Below are 20,086 nucleotides of genomic sequence, written 5' to 3' on the forward strand. Positions count from 1 at the left end.
TTATAGGTGGACACAATATCTTTATTTTACTTTTATGTAGTGCTGAGGATCCAACCCAGAGCCTCATGCATGCTAGGCGAACGTTCTACCTCAGCGCCAAATCATACATCTTATAAAGTGAATTTAGCTGGGTGTGGTGGCACATACCTGTAATCCCAGCTATTCAGGAGGCTGAGGCAGGAGGATCACTTGTGTCAGGTTGGACAACATAGTGAGATCCTGATCTCAAATCAATTTAAAAAGGAGTAGGCATGCAGTTCATTGGTAAAGCGCTTGCCTTGCACTCATGAGGACTTGGCCCTGGATTGTATCCTCAGCACCGCAACTCCCAGACCAAGGAAAGTAAATTTGTGGTATATGAATTATCTCATTTAAAAGGTAAGACAAGGGCTGGGGATGTGACTCCGCAGAGCAATCACTCACCAAGAGTATGCTAGGCCATGGGTTCAATACCCAGTACTACAAAAAGCAGGAACAATAAAAAAGATTAGACAATAGAAGTGTTGGCAAGGAAGTGAAGAATCTAGAACAATTCTATCTAGCTGGTGAGGAAGCAATATGGCATGGCTACTTTGAAAAACAGTTTGGCAGTTCCTAAAAGCTAAACATAAAATGACCACATGACACAGAAATTCTATCTCCATCCAAGAAAAATGAAAATGTATGTTCACACAACATCTTGCACATGACTGTACAGAGGAGCATTATTCATAATGGCAAAAAAAGAGAAACAACTAAATCCAAATGTCTACCTATTCATAAATGGAGAAATAATAAGTGGTAAACATCTGTACAACATAATGTTGTTCACCAATAAACAGAAATAATGATATATGCTATAAAAATGAGTGAAACTTGAAAACATTAGTCTGAGTGAAAAATTCCAGTCACAAAGAAATACATATTGTATAATTTCTATCTATACAAAATGTATACAACAGGCAATTCTAAAGTGATAGGGAATAGATTAATGGTTTTCTTAGCTTGGGGATTGGGGGATGAATGTGGTATCTGCTAATGAGAAGAGATTTGTTTTGGTGATTATGAATATGCTTCCAAAATAATGTAATGATTACATAATTCTGTAAACTTACTAACACACAGTCAACTGTATTCTCTAAATGTGTGAATTATAAGATACACAACAAAAATACTAAGTTAAAAAAATGAAAGAATATCTTCAGAGTAGAGTAAGGAAAAAAATCCTATAAACCAAGAATCTATATCCAGTAAAATGGGCTGAACTACTCAGCAAATTAAAAATAAACAAAAAGCGCTATTGATAAATGCAACAACATAATGAAATCTCAAATGCTGTATGTTGAATAAAAAAACCTTAGAAGTATCTACAATATAATTTCATAAATGTTATGTTTTTTAGAACAGGCAATAGTAATTTATGGCAGAAAAAATGTCATAATAAAGGTTCTTATGGTGAAAGGCTGGAAAGGGTGAGAACTAATCAGGAAGGAGAAGAGGGACTATCAGGGGAGATGGTAATGTTGAGTATTTTGTAGGAGTATGGTGCATTCACTTGTCAAAATGCATAAAATGGTACACTTAAGAGTTACATACTTTACTATTTTAAAATTTTACCTGAAAAGAAAAAGACCAAATTTTTAAATAATGATTTCCAATTAATGACATATACACTAAAATGTTAAGGTGAAAATATACTGCTACATACAACTTAATATGAAAAAAAAACATAAAAAATATGATTGTCAATGAAGAGAAGGTTTAAATGTATAGAGAAGAGATAAAGCAAATAGAGTAAAAATTGTAGAACCTAGATGATAGATATATAAATATCAACTTCATTCAACTTTTCTGTATATTTTTTAACTTATAAATATCAGAAAAAATAACTTACATGAATGAAGGGGAGAAATCAGCTAACAGATCAGGATTCATAAAGTTCTAATGTTAGAGTAGCAACTACTTCTACTGTCTTAAATACAATTTTGTGTGCCACCCCAACTGATATTGAACCAAAGTAAGACTATGTTGTCACTAAAAGAAAAATAAATCTCACAATATAAACCTAGTGAGGAGTTTTACTTATAGACTTATTAAAATAGGTGAAAATGTAAACCATTATAAATACACTTGCCTGGTAAATAATTAATTTGACACATTATAAAACAAAGTTCCTGGGTCAAAATATATATAGGAGTTAAATTTCCAACTTTATGCCAGACATGGTGGCACATGCCTATAATCCTAGAGACTCAGGAGGCCGAAGCAGGAGAATCCAAATTAAAGACCAGTCTCAGCAACTTAGTGAGAACCTGTCTCAAAATAAAAAAGGGCTGGGGACTTAGCCAAGTAGTAAAGCACCACTGGGTTCAATATTTGGTACCAAAAAAAAAAAAAAAAAATTCAACTTAAACACTGTTCTCCAATGTTTTATATCATACCACAATTATATTTTCAATCCAATTAAAAAAACACATATTATAAATAATTATGAATATCAAAGAATATGTATACATGATAAATCATCCCAATCCCACTAGAACTAGGAATGTTAGATTAATTTTTTCCACTGAATTTCTAAATATTCAATTTTGACCCTTTTTTTCCATGTCTAAACATGTATTTTTTTAAACATTTATTTTTTAGTTGTAGGTAGACACATAATACTTTTATTTTATTTTAATGTGATGCTGAGGATCAAACTCGGTGCCTTATGCACACTAGGTGAGCGCTACTCCTTTGAGCCACAACCCCAGCGCTAAATATGTATGTTTTTGTAGGAATAGAATGAAATCACATACACGATTATCTTGTTTTTTTTTTAAATGAAGTTTGTACAGTGTAATTTTCCCATACCATTAAAACTATTGATACATATTACTAAACTGCTTTCCAACATAAGTATACATAGCAATTTGAATCCCCCTGTAGTATATAACTGTATTTGTCAATGCTTGGTATTATTTTTAAGTCTTCCATTAGTTGAACATAATGTAAAATTATATCTTGTTTAATAATGCATCTCTGATTCCTAATGAACTTGAACATTTGTTTTTTTTTTTTAATACACTGGTCATTACCTTTTATGGATATGTGAATGAATTTTCTAGTCACATCCTTGGTTCATGTATCTAACATTTTCCTGATATATGAGTTCATTTGGCTATCACTATCCCTACCATTAAGTCCACTTGAGTATTATACTCTGCTTTTAGTCACAAGTCTTGTTTCCTCACTAGCTATTCTGCTTCCAACCTATATATGAATACATGTATACTCAATAGGATAAACTTTTAAAAACCAACATTCTGGTATGTGTATTATTCCTGATGTCAATGAAATTGTAAGAATGATATGGCTGCTGATTTCAGATAAACTTTTTTAATGTTCTCATCTCTTACTAGCTTATTAAGTCTTTTTCTTCCTCCTTTTATCTTCAAATATTTTTAATTATACATACATGTTTAGATTAGAATCTCTTTGGTCATGATACATTATTCTTCCTTTATACTGTTAATATTTCTCTTTTAAGTTTTAAAGAACTCCACTATGCAATAAGTAGGATCTATGGGGAAGGTAAAGGCAGTTTAATTTTCAACTTGGTATTATTATGACTACTAAAAAATATTTTCTAAATTTTTTTTAGTTTCAAGTCAACAAGTTCATAATCTATAAGAATAAAAAAGCTCTTATATCTTTTAAAATAATAATTATGTTACAAAAAAATCTAATTCATTAAAATCTATTCCACCTTGTCAGAAAAATATTATTTATGGAAAAAAGTGATTTTAACTTTGGTAATGCTTCTTTTAATTCAGTCCCACAACTCTTTTATGGCACAACCAGATGCCTTATGTGTCCCAAAACCACCTGAAGATTGAGGTGGGAGGATAACTTGAGCCCAGGAATTCAAGATCAACCTGGGAAAGCTAGGATTGTAGCTCACTGGTACAGCACTTGCCTAGAAATGTGAAGCAATGGGTTTTATCCTCAGCATCACATAAAAATAAACAAATAAAATAAAGGTATTGTGTCCATCTATAACAAAAAAAATCATAGGGACATTATTCCCTGCCTCACACACAAAACAATAATAATAGAAGAAAAAAAAAAGGAAAAGGCAAGAAACTACCATATGAACTACTTTAACCACAAAACATATTCTTTAATACTAGGATGCTTGTGTAACTTCCTGGTAATTCATTTTATAACTCAGAAATTAATGATTAGAAACTTTCATCATAGTTGGAAAACTGGTAAAACTTGTTTATAAGTTTATCAAGTTTGAGAACTAAATTCATTATACACAGTGTGACTATAAGATATGCAGTATGATTTCAAAAGTCACATACAAAACAGCTTTGTTTATATTTACATTTAATATCTTACTATTGATGAAGGAATGCACTTTTATTATAGTTAAAAAAAATTAGCCCCAAATCCTTGAAAAGGTAACTTGTAGGAATTACACAGTACTTTAAGAACTAAATATATCAAAAATACTCACCTGCTGCTAATAGAGTATTGATTAATTCAATAAACATTTGTTTAACTACTACATACAGGTTAGTGAAGGAAAGATACATCATCAAAATATAATTTTTTAAAGATTATGGATATACAGTCCGTATAGTGTATTGTGTATGCTTGTATATGTTTTTCTTTTAAAATCTTTTTAGTTGTAGATAGACCCAATATTTGTATTTTTAAAAATTTTTATGCAGTATTGAGGATTGAACCCAGGGCTTTACATGTGCTAGACAAGAACTCTACCACTGAGCTACAACCCTAGCCCAAATGTTTTTTTCAACACACTCAGATTATTAATAATAACTGACTACTTGGAGTAAAATTTTAGTTTTTCAGTGCATACTCCTCACTATACTATTTGAACGTTTTTGTTTGTAGTTGGCATTTTCTCCATACATTTACTCTTTACGATAAGCAGTTATAACTGAAAAAGTACTGAAAGTATCCGATCCACAGTTAAATTTTAGAGGGAAAAAATAGAGTGGCTAGCTTTAAATTATGGTTATTTCAGCAAAGGTTATTTATTGAAAACATGACTAAAAAGCATGTCATGATAAATATCACAGACATAAACATATATAATAAGATTCATATATTCAACAAATAAAAAGATACTACAGTGGCTCAGGAGACTAAGGCAGGAGGATATTGAGTTCAAAGTTCAAAGCCAGTCTAAGCAAAAATGCAATGCATTAAGCAAATCAATGAGACCCTGTCTCTAAATACAAAAAAGGGCTAGGGATGTGGTTCAGTGGTTGAGTACCCCTGAGTTCAATCCCCGGTACAAAAAAAAAAACAAAACAAAACAAAAACAAAACAAAAAGAAAAAAAGAGATACTACTAATAAAAATTTACCTGAAAAGTAATTGCATTTATATATGAGGTTATGTATAAGCATTTTTATATATTATACTTAAGGATGAAACTCAAAGATTAATGTTCAAGAGAAAAAAACCTATAAAGCTACAAGGGTATGACTAACTGTAAATTTTCTAGTTTGGAAGTAATATAAAATTGCTTTCAATACTAAGGGAATATTTTCTTTTAGGTGAATAGTGTATTTATGAATGCCAGAGTAAAACCACAATAGTACTCTGCTTCCTACAACTCAAGGTCAGTTTTGAAATTATCTGAAATGCCTGTGTATTAAAAAGTTAATGTCTGGATATGCCAGAATCCAGATATTGTTCCTTGGGGGATGGGGGAAGCAGGACAGAGGGGAGCCTTTTACTTCTATAATCTAAGAGTTGCAAAACTCACATTTATATCTTTGAATCCTCAATTCTTTTCCAGTGCTGGGGTTCATTTTTCATTGGCCATTCAAATATTTTCAAAATATTTGAGAGCTAAAACAAATTTTTAGAGAGTCCAATGCCCTCATTTGGGAAACTAAAGGCTGTTTTTATTCAACTGATATTTACTAATCCATGCTGCTACATATAAAACTCAGTAAGACTTGGTCCTTACTTTAAATAAACTCTGTAAACCACCGGAATTAAGTCATGTACACAAATAATAATACATTGATATCACCTATACAGTGCTCAAGCTAGGAATAGAATTCAAATCTTTCAGCTTGCAGTCCACTATTTTTTACTCTGAAGAAAGAGGATTCTACTATAAGCTAAATTCCAAAGTCAAAATATTTAAACTTAGGAAGAGATTTAAAAGCTGAAACTTTATTGACAAGCTATTCACGTAGGTTAAAATTTCTATAATGACAGATGATTCTGCAATATGAAAGGCTATTAGATTAAGAGGATGATAACTAGCAATAACAACAATAGAAATAATTAACATTTTTTCTGACTATGTACTCTGTGCTTATACAGACAACCTTATTTAACTGCGTTAAGAACTCCATGTAGGAATAGTCATTACCATCAGTATTTTACAGTAAAGGCACAGACTATTGAGAGTCATGCAACTAGATAGTAGAAGAATAGAACTGTGAACCTTAAACTCTACAACACCAAAACCTAAGCTTTAAACATTAGTTTTCTTGAACAATATGTAACAGTATCCAGGTTTTGATCTCTTAGATTCCAGGTAATACTCTGCATGGCCTCAGAAAAGTGCATCATTGACACAGTCTTGCTTTGGTAGGGTTAGGGAAACAGACTACATTACAAACTAACAATATTATAAAATACAACTATTTAAAATTAATTATTTAACCAAACTTCAACATTTATTGAAAGCTTGTATACCAGGCCTAGTGTTAAACACTGGTAAAGCATAGAAAAATAAAACATGATCTCTTCTCTATACTCACATTAAATAATCATTTGTAAATTGCCTACATTAAGCATTTATGCTATATGTAAAAAAAAAAAAAAAGAGACATATAAAAGCTTCACACTCGCTGGACGCAGTGGCACACCCTGTAATCTCAGCAGCTCAGGAGGCTGAGACAGGAGGATCTTGAGTTCAAAGCCAGCCTCAGCAACAGTGAGGCGCTAAACCACTCAGTGAGATCCTGTTTCTAAATAAAATACAAAATAGGGCTGGGGATGTGGCTCAGCGGCCGAGTACCTCTGAATTCAATCCCTGGTATCCCTTGCCCAAAAAAGCTTCACACTAATATCTTTTTTTTTTTTAATTTTTTTTTTAAACAGATTCCTCTTCTTCCTCTTTTGCTTTTTAAAAATCTTTATTTCATGTTTATGTGGTGCTGAGGTTTGAACCCAGTGCCTCACGGGTGCTAGGCGAGCACTCTACCACTGAGCCACAACCACAGCCCCCTTCACACTAATATCTTAAAAAAAAAAAATCAACTAAATATACCTAAAAGTTAATAGTACCATTAGAGTTAATTAGAGACACATATAAATTCACAAGTCTATATATAGTAAATTTCCCTAAGTAGAACAGAGAAAAAAAATACTTTAAAGGATTTCAAGATCATTACAGACTGAAAAAGCTTTAGGGAAAGGAATAAATAAATATAAATAGGATCTTCTTTTCAGGATGCACTTGTTATGAGAAAAAGGAGGAAGGAAGAAAAGCATTTCAAGGTAATATACCAAGAAGTTTCCAAGTACCAATTTAGGAAAATATCATGAATGTTCCAGGGACACTGTGATTAGAATAAAGATTTTATATGTGAAAGACAAGGATGCAAATTTCCTAAACAGGTTTGTAAATCCTCTTTCTGCAATATATATTTTACTAATTAAAAAGTGACTGAAAAGAGTTGTTTGGGACATGAGGAAGCAATTTTCAAAGGTTTTAGCTTTAGTGACATGAAGAATAGCTTTGAAAATCAAGATGGAGGAAGACATTAAAGTCACAGGATAATCCTAAAACTGATGATCCAGATTTGAACTAAAGGCCTTAACTAAGGCAGCACACAGCACAGAACTGAGAGATGGTTAGAAACAATATAAAAATCTGATACTACCTTGAACAATACTGTCTACCCACAACATGACCATCTGATTTCAAAAACAAATGAACATCATTTCTGACTTCTGAGAATTTGTGAGATAATAGGTGAGAAAATCTGGAAGACTACATTTATAATTTCAACTGTGTTCTGCTCCTCCTTGAGACTTAGCCATGCTCCATTACTAGACTGGAAACTTAAATCTTAACATCAAATTTTAGATTAAAAAAAGTATAAGCCAAATTGGCCTTGTTAGACTTTTTCATTCAGAACCTCCAATGAATATACTTGGTTTTCAGTATAAGATTGGTTGATGATCCCAATTCATGGCTGGTATATTCTACAATTACTTACAATGTGAATGTCCTGATTTTAATTAAGTTAAATGTTGTATCTCATGGTTGCCTAGAAGAAAACTGATGCTTCAGACAGATGATTCAGTTCCGCCTTAGTATGATACTACGGTTTGTCACTTTATTTTTTAAAATAATTGGTTTTGTATCACCTGGCTTGCTTTCTGTGTTAAGATTGACCATTATACCCTAGGTACATGTATGACTGCACGAATAGTATGACCCTACTTCGTTCATATACAACCAGAAGTGAAAAATTGTGCTCCATTTGTGTACAATCAATTGAAGAGCATTCTCCTGTCATGTATAACTGATCAGAACAAATAAAAAATAAATTAAATAAAAGATTGAACATGATGAGTAAATAAAACATACTCTGAGTTACTAAGATAACTAAAATTGACTTTGTTTGATATGCTGTAATGACCTAAAATTTGCTGAACTGTGTTTTAAAGCAGACACATAGCAATAGTTGTGATAAAACAGAAAGAGCATAGACTTTGAAATTAGTGATCTGGGTTGGAATCCCAGTCTTGCCACTTAAGACATAGTATGTGGTAAAATATAAAAGGATATTTTACCACATATTTTTCTTTTCCAAAGAAAAGTTCCCATCCCCATCTTCCAACTAGCAATCTTACTCTGCCGGAACAATCTTCCTCCATATCCTTTTAATAGTATGCTAGGCATATGCAAATTTCTCTTTTCATACATAAATGAAATCATCTCATAAATAATGGCTGCACCCTAATTTATTCAATTTAAATGTATCTTAGTGATCATTCTATATTGGCATATATGGATCATTATGCTTTAATTAATCCATCTCCTACTATTGGACATTTTGTTTTCAGACTTTAATACCCTTACTTGTAAAAATTTAAAAATTAAGATTTATTTGTGTTTATGCAAATGTCTATAAAAATTAAAGAAATTAAATTGAAGATTAAAGAATGTATATTTGTGAATGTGGCAGACATTGTCAAATTACCTCAGAAAAGTGTCTTACTATGCCCAATGCAGTGGCGCATGCCTGTAATTCCAATGGCTCAGGAGGTGGAGGCAGGTGGATCACAACTTCAAACCCAGCCTCAGTAACTTCACAAGGCCCTAAGCAACTTTGCAAATACCCTGTCTTTAAATAAATAAAAGATAAAAAAGGACTGGGGATGTGGCTTACTGGTTAAGCACCACTGGGTTCAATCACTGACACCCCCCCCCAAAAAAATAAATAAAAGTTGTGTTTACGTTACTGAAATGAAAACTTGTAAAGACAACTGAAGTAATCAACCCCAACCTAAATCAATCCTCTCCACCTCAAATCAAAGAGGCACTGCATTCAAAGTATAGTCAAATAACAAACATTATATCAATGAGCATGTTTTCAGTGTAATTTCAAAACCCACATTTTATCATCAAGTCTCACAATATTTAAGATCTTTCTCAATTTTTCAGTTCATCAAATTTAGTCCTAACCTAAAAATACTAAAGTATTAATCAAGACTTTTTTAAAAAATTATTTTTAGTTGTAGACAGACACAATACCTTTATTTTATTTATTTATTTTTATGTGGCACTGAGGATCAAACCCAGCACCTCACAAGTGCTTTACCACTGAGCCACAACCCCAGCCCTAATCAATACTTTCAATAAAGGCATCAACAAACATTTTAGAGATCATCCCTAACATTCTTGTTTGGAAAATAGTGCAATTTTAATTTTTGAGAGTAATAAGGTCTGTGTTCCTAGATTAATACCCCTATTTTGCTTCCTTGTATAGTGTCACAATGGCTTGAAATATCTTACTGCATTTTCTAACTACTCAAATGGAACCACCTTACAATGTGTGAACCAAGTAACAGCAGAGAGCTTCATGTTCCCAGATGATTTTTTTTTTTAAGTATTTGTTGCAGTTGGATACAATACCTTTATTTTATTTATATGTCATGCTGAGAATTGAACCCAGGTCCTCAAACATGCTAGGTGAGCACTCTACCACTGAGCCACAACCCTCCCCCATGTTTTATACAAGGAAAAATAGAAAATACTATCTTTCCTTTACACTCACTTCCTTTTCCTTTTCTTAGAATAAGAAGTTTAAAATAAATAATACTTACTATTTATTCAAAATTTCACTCTCTTTGAGGGTCAAACTTAAATTTTACTTTCTCTACGAGGGTCATTTCATTTCCACAATCACCAATTATTTTTCTTTAAGAATGTAAACATTACCATAGAAGTCTACTCTATAATTCTTTCTTGTATGAGTTTTGCCTCTTAGCTCCGATGTGCATTAAACTTTTGCTGAGAGTCATGACTTTTAGATCCCTATAACCTTAAAATGATCACAGTTTAATAAATAAGCCAATGTAAAATTGTGTCACTGTGCTAGACAAGGAAAATATTGAACTAAATTTTCATAGAAAATAATAGTTTTAAAAACACTAGAAAGTCACAGGCAAAAAAAATGACAGTTATGCAATAAACATATTTAGAAATGTCAATGGTATAGGCAATAGTGGAAACTCTCATTCAGCTAATACAAGTGAACCTAATAATTTTAGAAATATTCTGTTGATATTTTCTCTTAGAAGGTAGAAGTGAACCTAATAATTTTAGAAATATTCTGTTGATATTTTCTCTTAGAAGGTAGAAGCAGCAGTAAACTCATCTCAACTTAACACAGAGGAATATCTTTGTAAAATGGAAAAGATGAGAACCCTGGAAAAAAAGCAATCATGACATCTTAGCATTGGGGATATTAAGGAAAGTAATGCTGATTATAGTGAGATATGTACTCTGAAAGAGCTGAAAAAGATAGATAAGCTCATGAGAGAGAAAATATAAATGAGAAAGATGATTTAAGAAAGCTCCAAGCTCACAAGTGAAATTATTACATTCAGTTATGATAGTCATCGAGTTGAATAAGAAAGAGCTAAAGGCCATGATGGAAGTGGTACAATTAAAGAATCAAGCAACTAAGTCTGAGGAGTGTATGAAGCATTTATGAAGGTGACACCTGAGCTGGGTCTTGATGAAGGAGCAAGAGTTTGTCAGGTTAAGAATCATTAGATAACTTAGAAATTTAAAAGAAAAAATAGCTACATAACTATTTTGTTATACTGCTGTTTGTCACATTTTATAGTCTTAAAAGAAAAGTTGGCAATAAGAAAATCTCTTCCTGGTACCTGCCTGTGATCCCAACTACTGAGGCAGGAGGATCACAAGTTTGAGGCTATCCTTGGTATTTGGGTGAAACCCTGTTTCAAAATATAAAAATTTAAAAAGGTCAGGGAATATAGCTCAGGTGTAGAGTGTCCCTGGGTTCAATCTGAAAAGGAAAGAGAAGAAAAGGAAAAGAAAATCTCTCCATGAAAGGGGGTTATTCTTTCAAGTAAGGAAGTTACACCTACTGAGAAAACTACTTATCCAAAAGGGAAATGTGTTTGTTTACCTTGATAGAAAATGCACTCTGCCTTTCCACTAAGTTTAGCAATTAAAGTCTCTGGAATCATTCAAAAGTATACAGATAAAAATCAATCTGCCATCATGTATAAAAAATCAGAATAAAAAAATCAAACAGGCTACAGTTTTAAAATTGAATATTACATTAGAAAATATATGTGTGTATACATACACATACACACACACACACACACACACATACATCTGCATTTGCTAGTAAATTCCAGATGGCTTCATATAACACACTACAATAGCTCATAGTATCAGTGGGGGGTAAAAAATTGAAGATGCCTCTCAAAAGGAGGATATTGGTAATCTTAATGTACATCCTTGACAGTAAAGTTTTCAAGCTATCAAAAATGCTTACAAATAAGTGATGAAGTGGGTATAGGACTAAATGCTACTAAAATGACTCCAAGATAAAAAAGTGAATTCCTATTTAAAGCAGTGAAAAAAAGCCCGAGTGGTGGTAGGATGGTGAGACAGACTGCAGGCGTCCTGCTTCTCAGTTTTCTTGTAATTCTGAACGCTAATCATCACTGAAATGAAGGCACTGAAATTGAATTATATTGACTTTACTTAAACAGAACAAATTTTATGCAGCAGAAAAACCAATCTTGAGAAAGATAACTATCTCAATGATAACAGGTCTTACATTTATCTGACTTCACTGAGACAGCAACAGTATTTCCTATTCTCTTTTGACTTTGAACCAAAGAATTGCTGCAGGCAATTTGAGAAACACTATTTCCTGATAGGCGTGATTCAAGAGACTGGAGAAAAAGGAAAAACACTTAGAACAATTAGACAGTTTACAAGGTAGCCTTCTCTGGAATGTCGTAATAGCCAGTTAACTGGAAACTCTTGATATTTTACAGATTGTGACACCACACCAGACAAAGATTGGAGGCAGTCAAAGGAAACAGTCATTGCTGGATCCCATTGCTTCCAACACAAAAGGAACCCTCTCCGCTCAAGTCGCCCAACATTCTCTCGCTCCCTAAAACGTCCATATCCTCAACCTGGGACCCGCCTAGAAACACCCGTCTCCCTGCAGTAACTCTTCACAATCCCACAACCCTGCGGGCCTGTGACAGGCTAGTCCACTTACTAAGCTGTCCCCCGCCCGACGTCGTACTCGGCTCCCGACCTCCAGCGCCTCCGACGCCGGCTGCTCCCGGGATCCCAGGCGGCCCCATCCCGGGCGGGGTCCCGCTCTGCCTCTCGAAGTTGCCCGGGTTTGAGAAGTAGTCGCGCAGCCGAGGCAGCTCGCGGCCGCTCTCCAACAGCTCGGTGTGCAGCTCCAGAGCAGTCAGCAAGTATTGGTCGCGCAGCAGCTGAGCCGCGATTGCATCGATTGACAAGCGGGCTGGGGTCTCCCCTGTGCCCCCCAGGGCCATTGCAGGCACCGACGCCTCCCCAGGGAGCCCTGGCCGCGTACTGCTCCCTAAGGCCACGGGATCCTGTGGCGACAGCGAGCCCGCAGAGCCAGGATCTAGGTCACCGCCGGCACCCAGCCGAAGTCCTGCCCGCCGTTCTTCGGTCGCAGCTACCTCGTCGTCGTCCTCATCCGAATCGCTAAGGAATGGATTCACGCCGCCGCCGCCACTGCCACTACCTCCAGGCGCCATCGCCGCCATTTTATCCTGTCAGGAGTGTGGGCACCTCCCTGACTGGCTCCGACAGGCCGCAGCCTGAATCCCTCCTAAAGCTCGGCAGGCACTGAGCACCTCCACAGCCCGGGCCTGACTACGTCCGGTCTCCCTACCTAGAGACCAGGCGTAGCCTCGGAGATAGGCAATCCGGATGCAGTAGCACTCACTGCCTCAGCAGCCGCTGCACCAGCAGCCGGCTCTGCAGGCGTCTTCCTGGTCCCCAGTCTCGCGAGAACTGGTCCGTGCCCTGCCCTCTCCCCGCCCCAGAACGCCTCAGCCCCGCCCATTCTCGGCGCCAGAACTCTTAGATCCAAGGACCCGCTCCCGGCTCAAAAGCAAAACCCCTCCCACAACTTCTCCAGGATTGGTTGGACTTATAGGGGGCCTGCCCAGGAGCTATCGCGAGAACAGCTGCGCCCCGGGAAGTGTTGGGCGTTCCGTGCTTCAGGGCCGAACGTGGAGGTGGTAGAGGGGTATCCACTTGGCTATCGTTTGAAGGGGCTGCGGGAAACCCTGCGCGAGGGCTTTAAGGACTCTGGGTCCTGCCTTCGCGCCGAGGAGGCCTCGTTCCTGAGTTCAGGTCTGACCCGGATAAGCCCCAGGTAAAGTCCAGGGTTCAGGGCGCCGAGGTGCGGCGGCGCTGAAACGGGGTCCTCTTGCCCGCGGACCGCTGTTCGCTTAGTGGGTTCACTTCTTCCCGCCGTTTACTGGCAGTCGGTGGCATCTTCTCTGCATGGACAGAAAGAACCCACGTGTAGTCAGATTTTGCCTTCCTTCCTGTTGCTTACGTTCTCCTACGTGTTCACCTGAGCCAGCAGCCGCAGTCTTCTCGTGTAGCCCTGTAAAGGTGTGGGGTGCAGGGACTGAAGGGAAAACGGAACGCAGAGGATTGCACCTGCCTGCATCTGTGAACAGCCTGGGCTTGGACAACGAACTGTTAGTGCTCAGTAAACATTTAGGATTTCCTACATAAAGTGTACAACAGGGACTCCTCAGAATATCCAGTGCTGTCGCTTCAATAGAGCAATGGCCTAGAGGGTCAATGGTCTTCTATTAATATTCAAACTTCATTAATAGATCTTCAAAAGAGCTAAGAGCCTTTGTCTTATGTCCAAAGCTTTTCTCTCACAATGCCCTTTATCCTTTCTGACTCCTTCGTGTAACTTAATGGTTTTAACAGTTGTATGTAGTAGAGAGTTTTGATTTCCTTTGTGAAGCGTTACTACTTCACGTATATTCCTAAGTTTGAAAGACTAGTGTTTTATCTTTTCTGTCATTCCTTGGTTACAGTCTGAGATGGTAAAGGAACGTTTTCCAGTCAACTGTATTAGACTGATATTCCTGGTAGCTTCTATTTCCTTCACACACAAATTGCCATTTTGCAGGTTTTAGATTTCTTGCTGTACAGCTTCCAGCAAAATATTTATTCCACCAAAATAAATAGGCAACAGTAATTATGACTATCAGGTAGGTTACCTGTTACACTGAAACAGTAAAGCATCTCCTTTAGCTCTGTGGAAAAATAAAAATAGAGCATTCTTATATAACCTTAGGTCAGGTTATTGGTTTCCATGTGAAGGTATTGCAACCCTTAAGTGTAGGATTTAATTTCAGCTTACCCAGGCTCAGTAAACTAACCTTTTCATTTGAATGAGACTTTGGGATTTTTTTCTCCTTTGTTTTTGGCTAGAAGCTTTTAAGAATAGTTTTGTATTAAGAATTCCAAGTATTTTTTAAGATATTAGCTCCTGATTTCCTAATACTAAATATTTTCCTGTGCCATATACTGAAAAAAAAAATCCCTTATATCAGGAACATAGTATAAAAATGGCCAGTATTGTATTCTGTTACTTATTTCTTAGGATTGCTGATTCTTATTTCAATTGCATTTGCCAGAGAGATTAAAATATGAACTAATTTCCGGAATATAGGAATGGAGAATTAGTCAATGGCATGGGAAGGGCATGATTAGAAATTGTTTACATACAATATTTCCACTTCTATAATGGGGAATTTTAGAAATTTTCTACACTCGGGGTTCCTGAAGAGAATTGTGTTTATCAAATAGAAGATCCTAAATTTAAATCTCAATTCCACCCATTATTTAACATGAGACCTTCAAAAAAGTTAAACCAAACTTCTCTCAGCCTGACTCGCATATCTATCAAGATAAATATTGAAAATATGTAGGAGAATTGAGAATGCTGGTTTTCAGTAAATGTTGTTACTTTGGTCAGTTATTAATTAATGAAATATTAGTAAATACCAACAATTGTTAAATGTGGGCATTTGAAAGTTTTTAAAAACAAATAATTTTTGGCAACTAAAACTTGGAAAAGCAATTAAATTAGTAAGACTAAAAGAAGGAATAGTTTTAATTTAATTTCAGGTCTGAGTTTTTAAAGCACAAGTTAAAAATAGATTTGAAATGTTTCCTAAGAGAGTTATAAGAAGGTGAATATAGAAATTCTTTCATGACTGATTTCCCACACGAAATCTGGTTTCCCGCTTCTGATTCCTATCCTGTAATCATGGATTTGTTTATGAGACTGGATAAGCCCTTCACAAATCAACTAGCCAATTTTACAGTAGGTACATTTTCCCTCCTACCACATGTAGAGGTTTACTGATAAACTGAAAATGTATAATTAGCACACACTGGAATATTAATTTCTGATTGCTATCATAACTTATTATTAATACTGTTGGGAAATTTTCTCTCTACTTAGATTTGCATTAATCTAGGATTTTACAGCTGATGTTTCACCTGAATAGTAAGAGTAATCATTGAAATTTGTACATTAGCATTGAAAATTTCTAAGTACTTCAGTCATTTAACATTTAAAATGATGTTTTGGCTTTAAATGTCTTACAATAACCACAAATAACATTCTGAATGCAGGTTTTGGTTGATTTAAAGTTTTAGTAATATCAAAAGTTTTATTGTTTGCATTCCACAAGTATAAGCTAGGTAACTTTACTGTTACATGGATATGTCCTTTTATTTTATTTGTTTAATTTTTTGGTACCAGAGATTAAACCCAGGGCCACTTAACCATTGAGCAACATCTCCAGCCCTTTTTTATTTTGAGACAGGATCTCCCTAAGTTTGCTTAGAGCTTCTCTAAATTGCTGAGGCTGGCTTCCAACTTGCAGTTTTCCTGCCTAAGACTCCAAAGCTGCTGGGATTACAGGCATGTGCCATCCTCTCTAGCTGGGTATGTCCTTTTAAATAATAATTATATATTCATTTTGGAGGTTTCCAAACAATTCATGGCAAACAGCTTTATATTTCAAAAAGTCTGAATCAAATGTGATCCTCTCTAAAGAGAAATATTGTGTAATAATATTGCAATAATAAAATAAGTAGTATGTGAATATTTTTCAGCCGCTTCACTTTTATGTATAATAAATTCTTAAGCATAGAATGTTGAGCTTTTTGTTTGTTTTGGAAGAACCTTCACAGGTCCTGTTTGGGAGGCTCAAAAAGAGGAGCAAGGCATCCTCTAGTGGATATACAGCATATTGCACTTAGCTTTGAAATGGTAATCCTAAACAATTTATTCAGCAACCCTCTGAGTCCTTACTAAGTGTTTAGGACTGTGATGGATGCTAATGAAGCCTGGACCTGCTGTCATGGAATTATAGTTAAGTGGCAGAGATAGACATTAATCCAAATAGTCAAAGACACAGTTATATAATTACTAACAAGATTTTGACTTCTGACTTAAGCCTGCACAATCCCTGAGGAAGTAAGCCTTGAAAGAAGATATTAGGAGACAGTGGAGTGAGAGAGGGTGGAGGATAGGTTGGTCATTCTATGAAGAGAAATTTTATCTATGAAGGCCTCACAGCATTGGGGAGCATGGAATGTTTGAAGAAACTAAAGAAGACTAGTGAGGTGAGATAACCCTAGAGCAATGGAAAGTGCTCTGAAGCAAGGTTAGAAAATGAAGTAGAGATCAGTCCCTGTAAAACCTTTATAGTGTTGATTAGTAGGGGGAGAGACACTACAGGGTTTATACAAGGGGTGAGATGTACAGATTTGCATTTAAAAAGTAATACTATGGCTAATGGCAAGAAATAGATAAGAAAAGAGTCAGTCTCTATGGGGAGAACTCTGGGAGCATTTTTAGTGTGGTTCAGGTGAGAGATGGTATACTTGGAGTGATAGCTTTTTCTTTAGGAAGCTGTCAGATAGCAAATGAAGTATATATCCATGAGTTACTTAATTTACCATTAGGAAAATCGATATTCAACTGAAAAAAATTTTCCCATATTTAGTATATCAATAGCCTTAAAGATGCACATAGGTTTTTTTAAAAATATATTTTTAGTTGTTCATGGACATTTATTTATTTATTTATTTATATGTGGTGCTGAGAATCAAACCCAGTGTCTCACACATGCTAAGCAAGTGCTCTACCACTGAGCCTCAACACCAGCCCTGCTCATAGGTTTTTGACTCAGTGACTACATGTATAGGTAGTATCTTAACACTTAATCTGACATATATCAAACATTAGGACATAAAAATTACATATAAATTTAAATTAATCACATTGATAATTTTTAATAGTGAAAAATGGGAAAAACATTTCAGTGCTTATCCATATAGGAGTAATTAGGAAAATGAATAAGCCCCCATTCAATGGAGAATGTTGAGGGTAATTAATATGTTAGAGTTTGATTTTTAGGATATACTTATGTTACTATAGTAATACATGCATACACCCATATTTATAGCAGTTCAGTTCACAGTAGCCAAGTTATGGAACCAGACTCTTTGTCTGTCAGCAGGTGAATTTACAAAATGTGGTGTATGTATATACAATGGAGTTTTATTCAGCCATAAAGAAGAATGAAATTGAGTCATTTGCATTAAAGTGAATGGAACTGGAGAGCATGATGTTGAAAAAATAAGCCAGACTCAGAAAGTCAAGGATCATATGTTTTCTTTTGTGGAAGTTAGAAAAATTTTTTTTTTAAAAAAGGGACCTAATGAAATTACTAAGGAGACCAGTAGAATTGAGGAAGGGGATCAGGAGGAGGGAAAAGGGGAAGGAAAAGGCTAGGGAATTAAATTGATCAAATTATGTGCATGTGTGAATATGTCACAATAAATCCCACTATTATAGATAATCATAATATACCAATAAAAAGATATGCTAAGTGTATACCAGGAAAAATCTACCATTAAAATTATGTACCTCTGTAAAAATGTGGATAGGATAAAAATTATAAGAAAACAGATTTTTTTCAGATGGTAGAATCAGATAATTTTATGTAATTTTCTAAACTTACTGCAATGATTTTATCTTATAAATATTTAGAATAACATTAAAACATGGTGCTTACAATATAGTTGAAGCTCATATATACTAGTAAAGAAGCAAACATTTACTCAAAAGAGTATTGTCATACATGGCAAAATACCATCTACTCACTTTTTATACTTTGCAGATTATCTTTGATGTTTAATTGTTCTCTCAGGAAAAAAAGTAGCTGGTAGTTGGACTCTTTTTTCTTACATTTTATTTTATTTTTTGAGGTATTTGTCTTTAATAAGTCCTTTTCCAGTGTCTCTTTTGTTTTTGCAGGATATTTTTGCCATCCTTTCTTTCCATGATGTGACGATTATTCAGGCCAGGAAGAATAAGATCTTGTCTTTCAGCCCAGGCTCATTATATGTGACTAATGCTGCTTGCTGCAAGTAAGACAAATTTAAGTGATTTTTTTTCTTAATATGCAGAGATTCATCAACAAAAACAAATTATGGATGAGTTTGAAAAATATCCTACAGATGGTTTGATCTTGGCAGTGTAATGGCATATTGTCTTACAGTATTGTTTAAATGTTTCAGTTTGCTGACTTTTCTTTCCTTAGTATTTGTAAATTCATCAGACCTTTGACCTTTTTCCTCTTCTCTGCAGTACCCCAACACACAATTGTGCAGACACTGTGTACACAGAACATTTTTATTGAATGAATCATGTAACTTTTTTTTTAATTAATTTGGGGAACTAAAAGTGTTCCTTAATAAATGCAAAGTTTCTGAGGCATATTTTTTCTTCTTTTTTTTTAATTTGTGTTATATATTTTTTTAAAATTTTATTTATTCTAATTTGTTATATAGACAGCAGAATGTAATTCAATTCATATTATACAAATAGAGCACAATTTTTTGTCTCTAGTTGTACACAAAGTAGAGTCACAGCATTTGTGTTTTCATACATGTACTTAAGATAATGATGTTTGTCTCATTCCACCATTTTTCCTATGCCCATACCCTCTCCCTTCCCCTTGTTCCACTTTGCCCTATCTAAAGTAGTCTGTTCCTCCCATGCTGCCCATCCCTCCTTATATCAGAGAAACATTCGGCATTTGGTTTTTTGGGATGGGCTTACTGCACTTAGCATTATATTCTGTAACTCCATCCACTTACTTGTAAATGCCATGATTTTATTCTCTTTTATTGCTGAGTTATATTCCATTGTGTATTATTTATTCCACAGTTTCTTTGTCCATTCATCTACTGAAAGGTATCTGGGTTGGTTCCACAATTTAGCTGTTGTGAATTGTACTGCCATTGATGTGGCTGCATCACTGTAGTATGCTGTTTTTAAGTTTTTGGGGTATAAACCAAGGAGTGGGATAGCTGGGTCAAATGGTGGTTCCATTCCCAGTTTTCCAAGGAATCTCCATACTGCTTTCCA

The 20,086-nt window shown here is 35.1% G+C and overlaps 2 protein-coding genes across 6 annotated transcripts in view; one reads left to right on the forward strand and one right to left on the reverse strand.

Moving 5' to 3' along the window:
* Positions 1-13,563, reverse strand: part of Relch (RAB11 binding and LisH domain, coiled-coil and HEAT repeat containing) — a 99,254-nt gene extending 85,691 nt beyond the window's left edge. For 4 of the 5 annotated variants that reach the window (XM_076837037.1, XM_076837033.1, XM_076837035.1 and 1 more), the window contains exon 1: positions 12,827-13,563. In XM_076837037.1, the coding sequence (XP_076693152.1) occupies positions 12,827-13,355 (529 nt within the window). In that variant the 5' untranslated portion in view covers positions 13,356-13,563. The remainder of the gene's footprint in view (positions 1-12,826) is intronic. The other variant, XM_076837034.1, reaches the window with a different exon arrangement.
* Positions 13,564-13,819: 256 nt separating this feature from the next.
* Positions 13,820-20,086, forward strand: part of Pign (phosphatidylinositol glycan anchor biosynthesis class N) — a 121,559-nt gene continuing 115,292 nt past the window's right edge. Inside the window, exons 1-2 of the mRNA XM_076836960.1 lie at positions 13,820-13,972; positions 18,971-19,083. The gene's annotated coding sequence lies outside the window, so the exon portion shown is untranslated. The remainder of the gene's footprint in view (positions 13,973-18,970; positions 19,084-20,086) is intronic.

The sequence above is a fragment of the Callospermophilus lateralis genome, chromosome 17 (genome assembly GCF_048772815.1).
Source record: "Callospermophilus lateralis isolate mCalLat2 chromosome 17, mCalLat2.hap1, whole genome shotgun sequence".
In the NCBI taxonomy this organism is placed as follows: Eukaryota; Metazoa; Chordata; class Mammalia; order Rodentia; family Sciuridae; genus Callospermophilus; species Callospermophilus lateralis.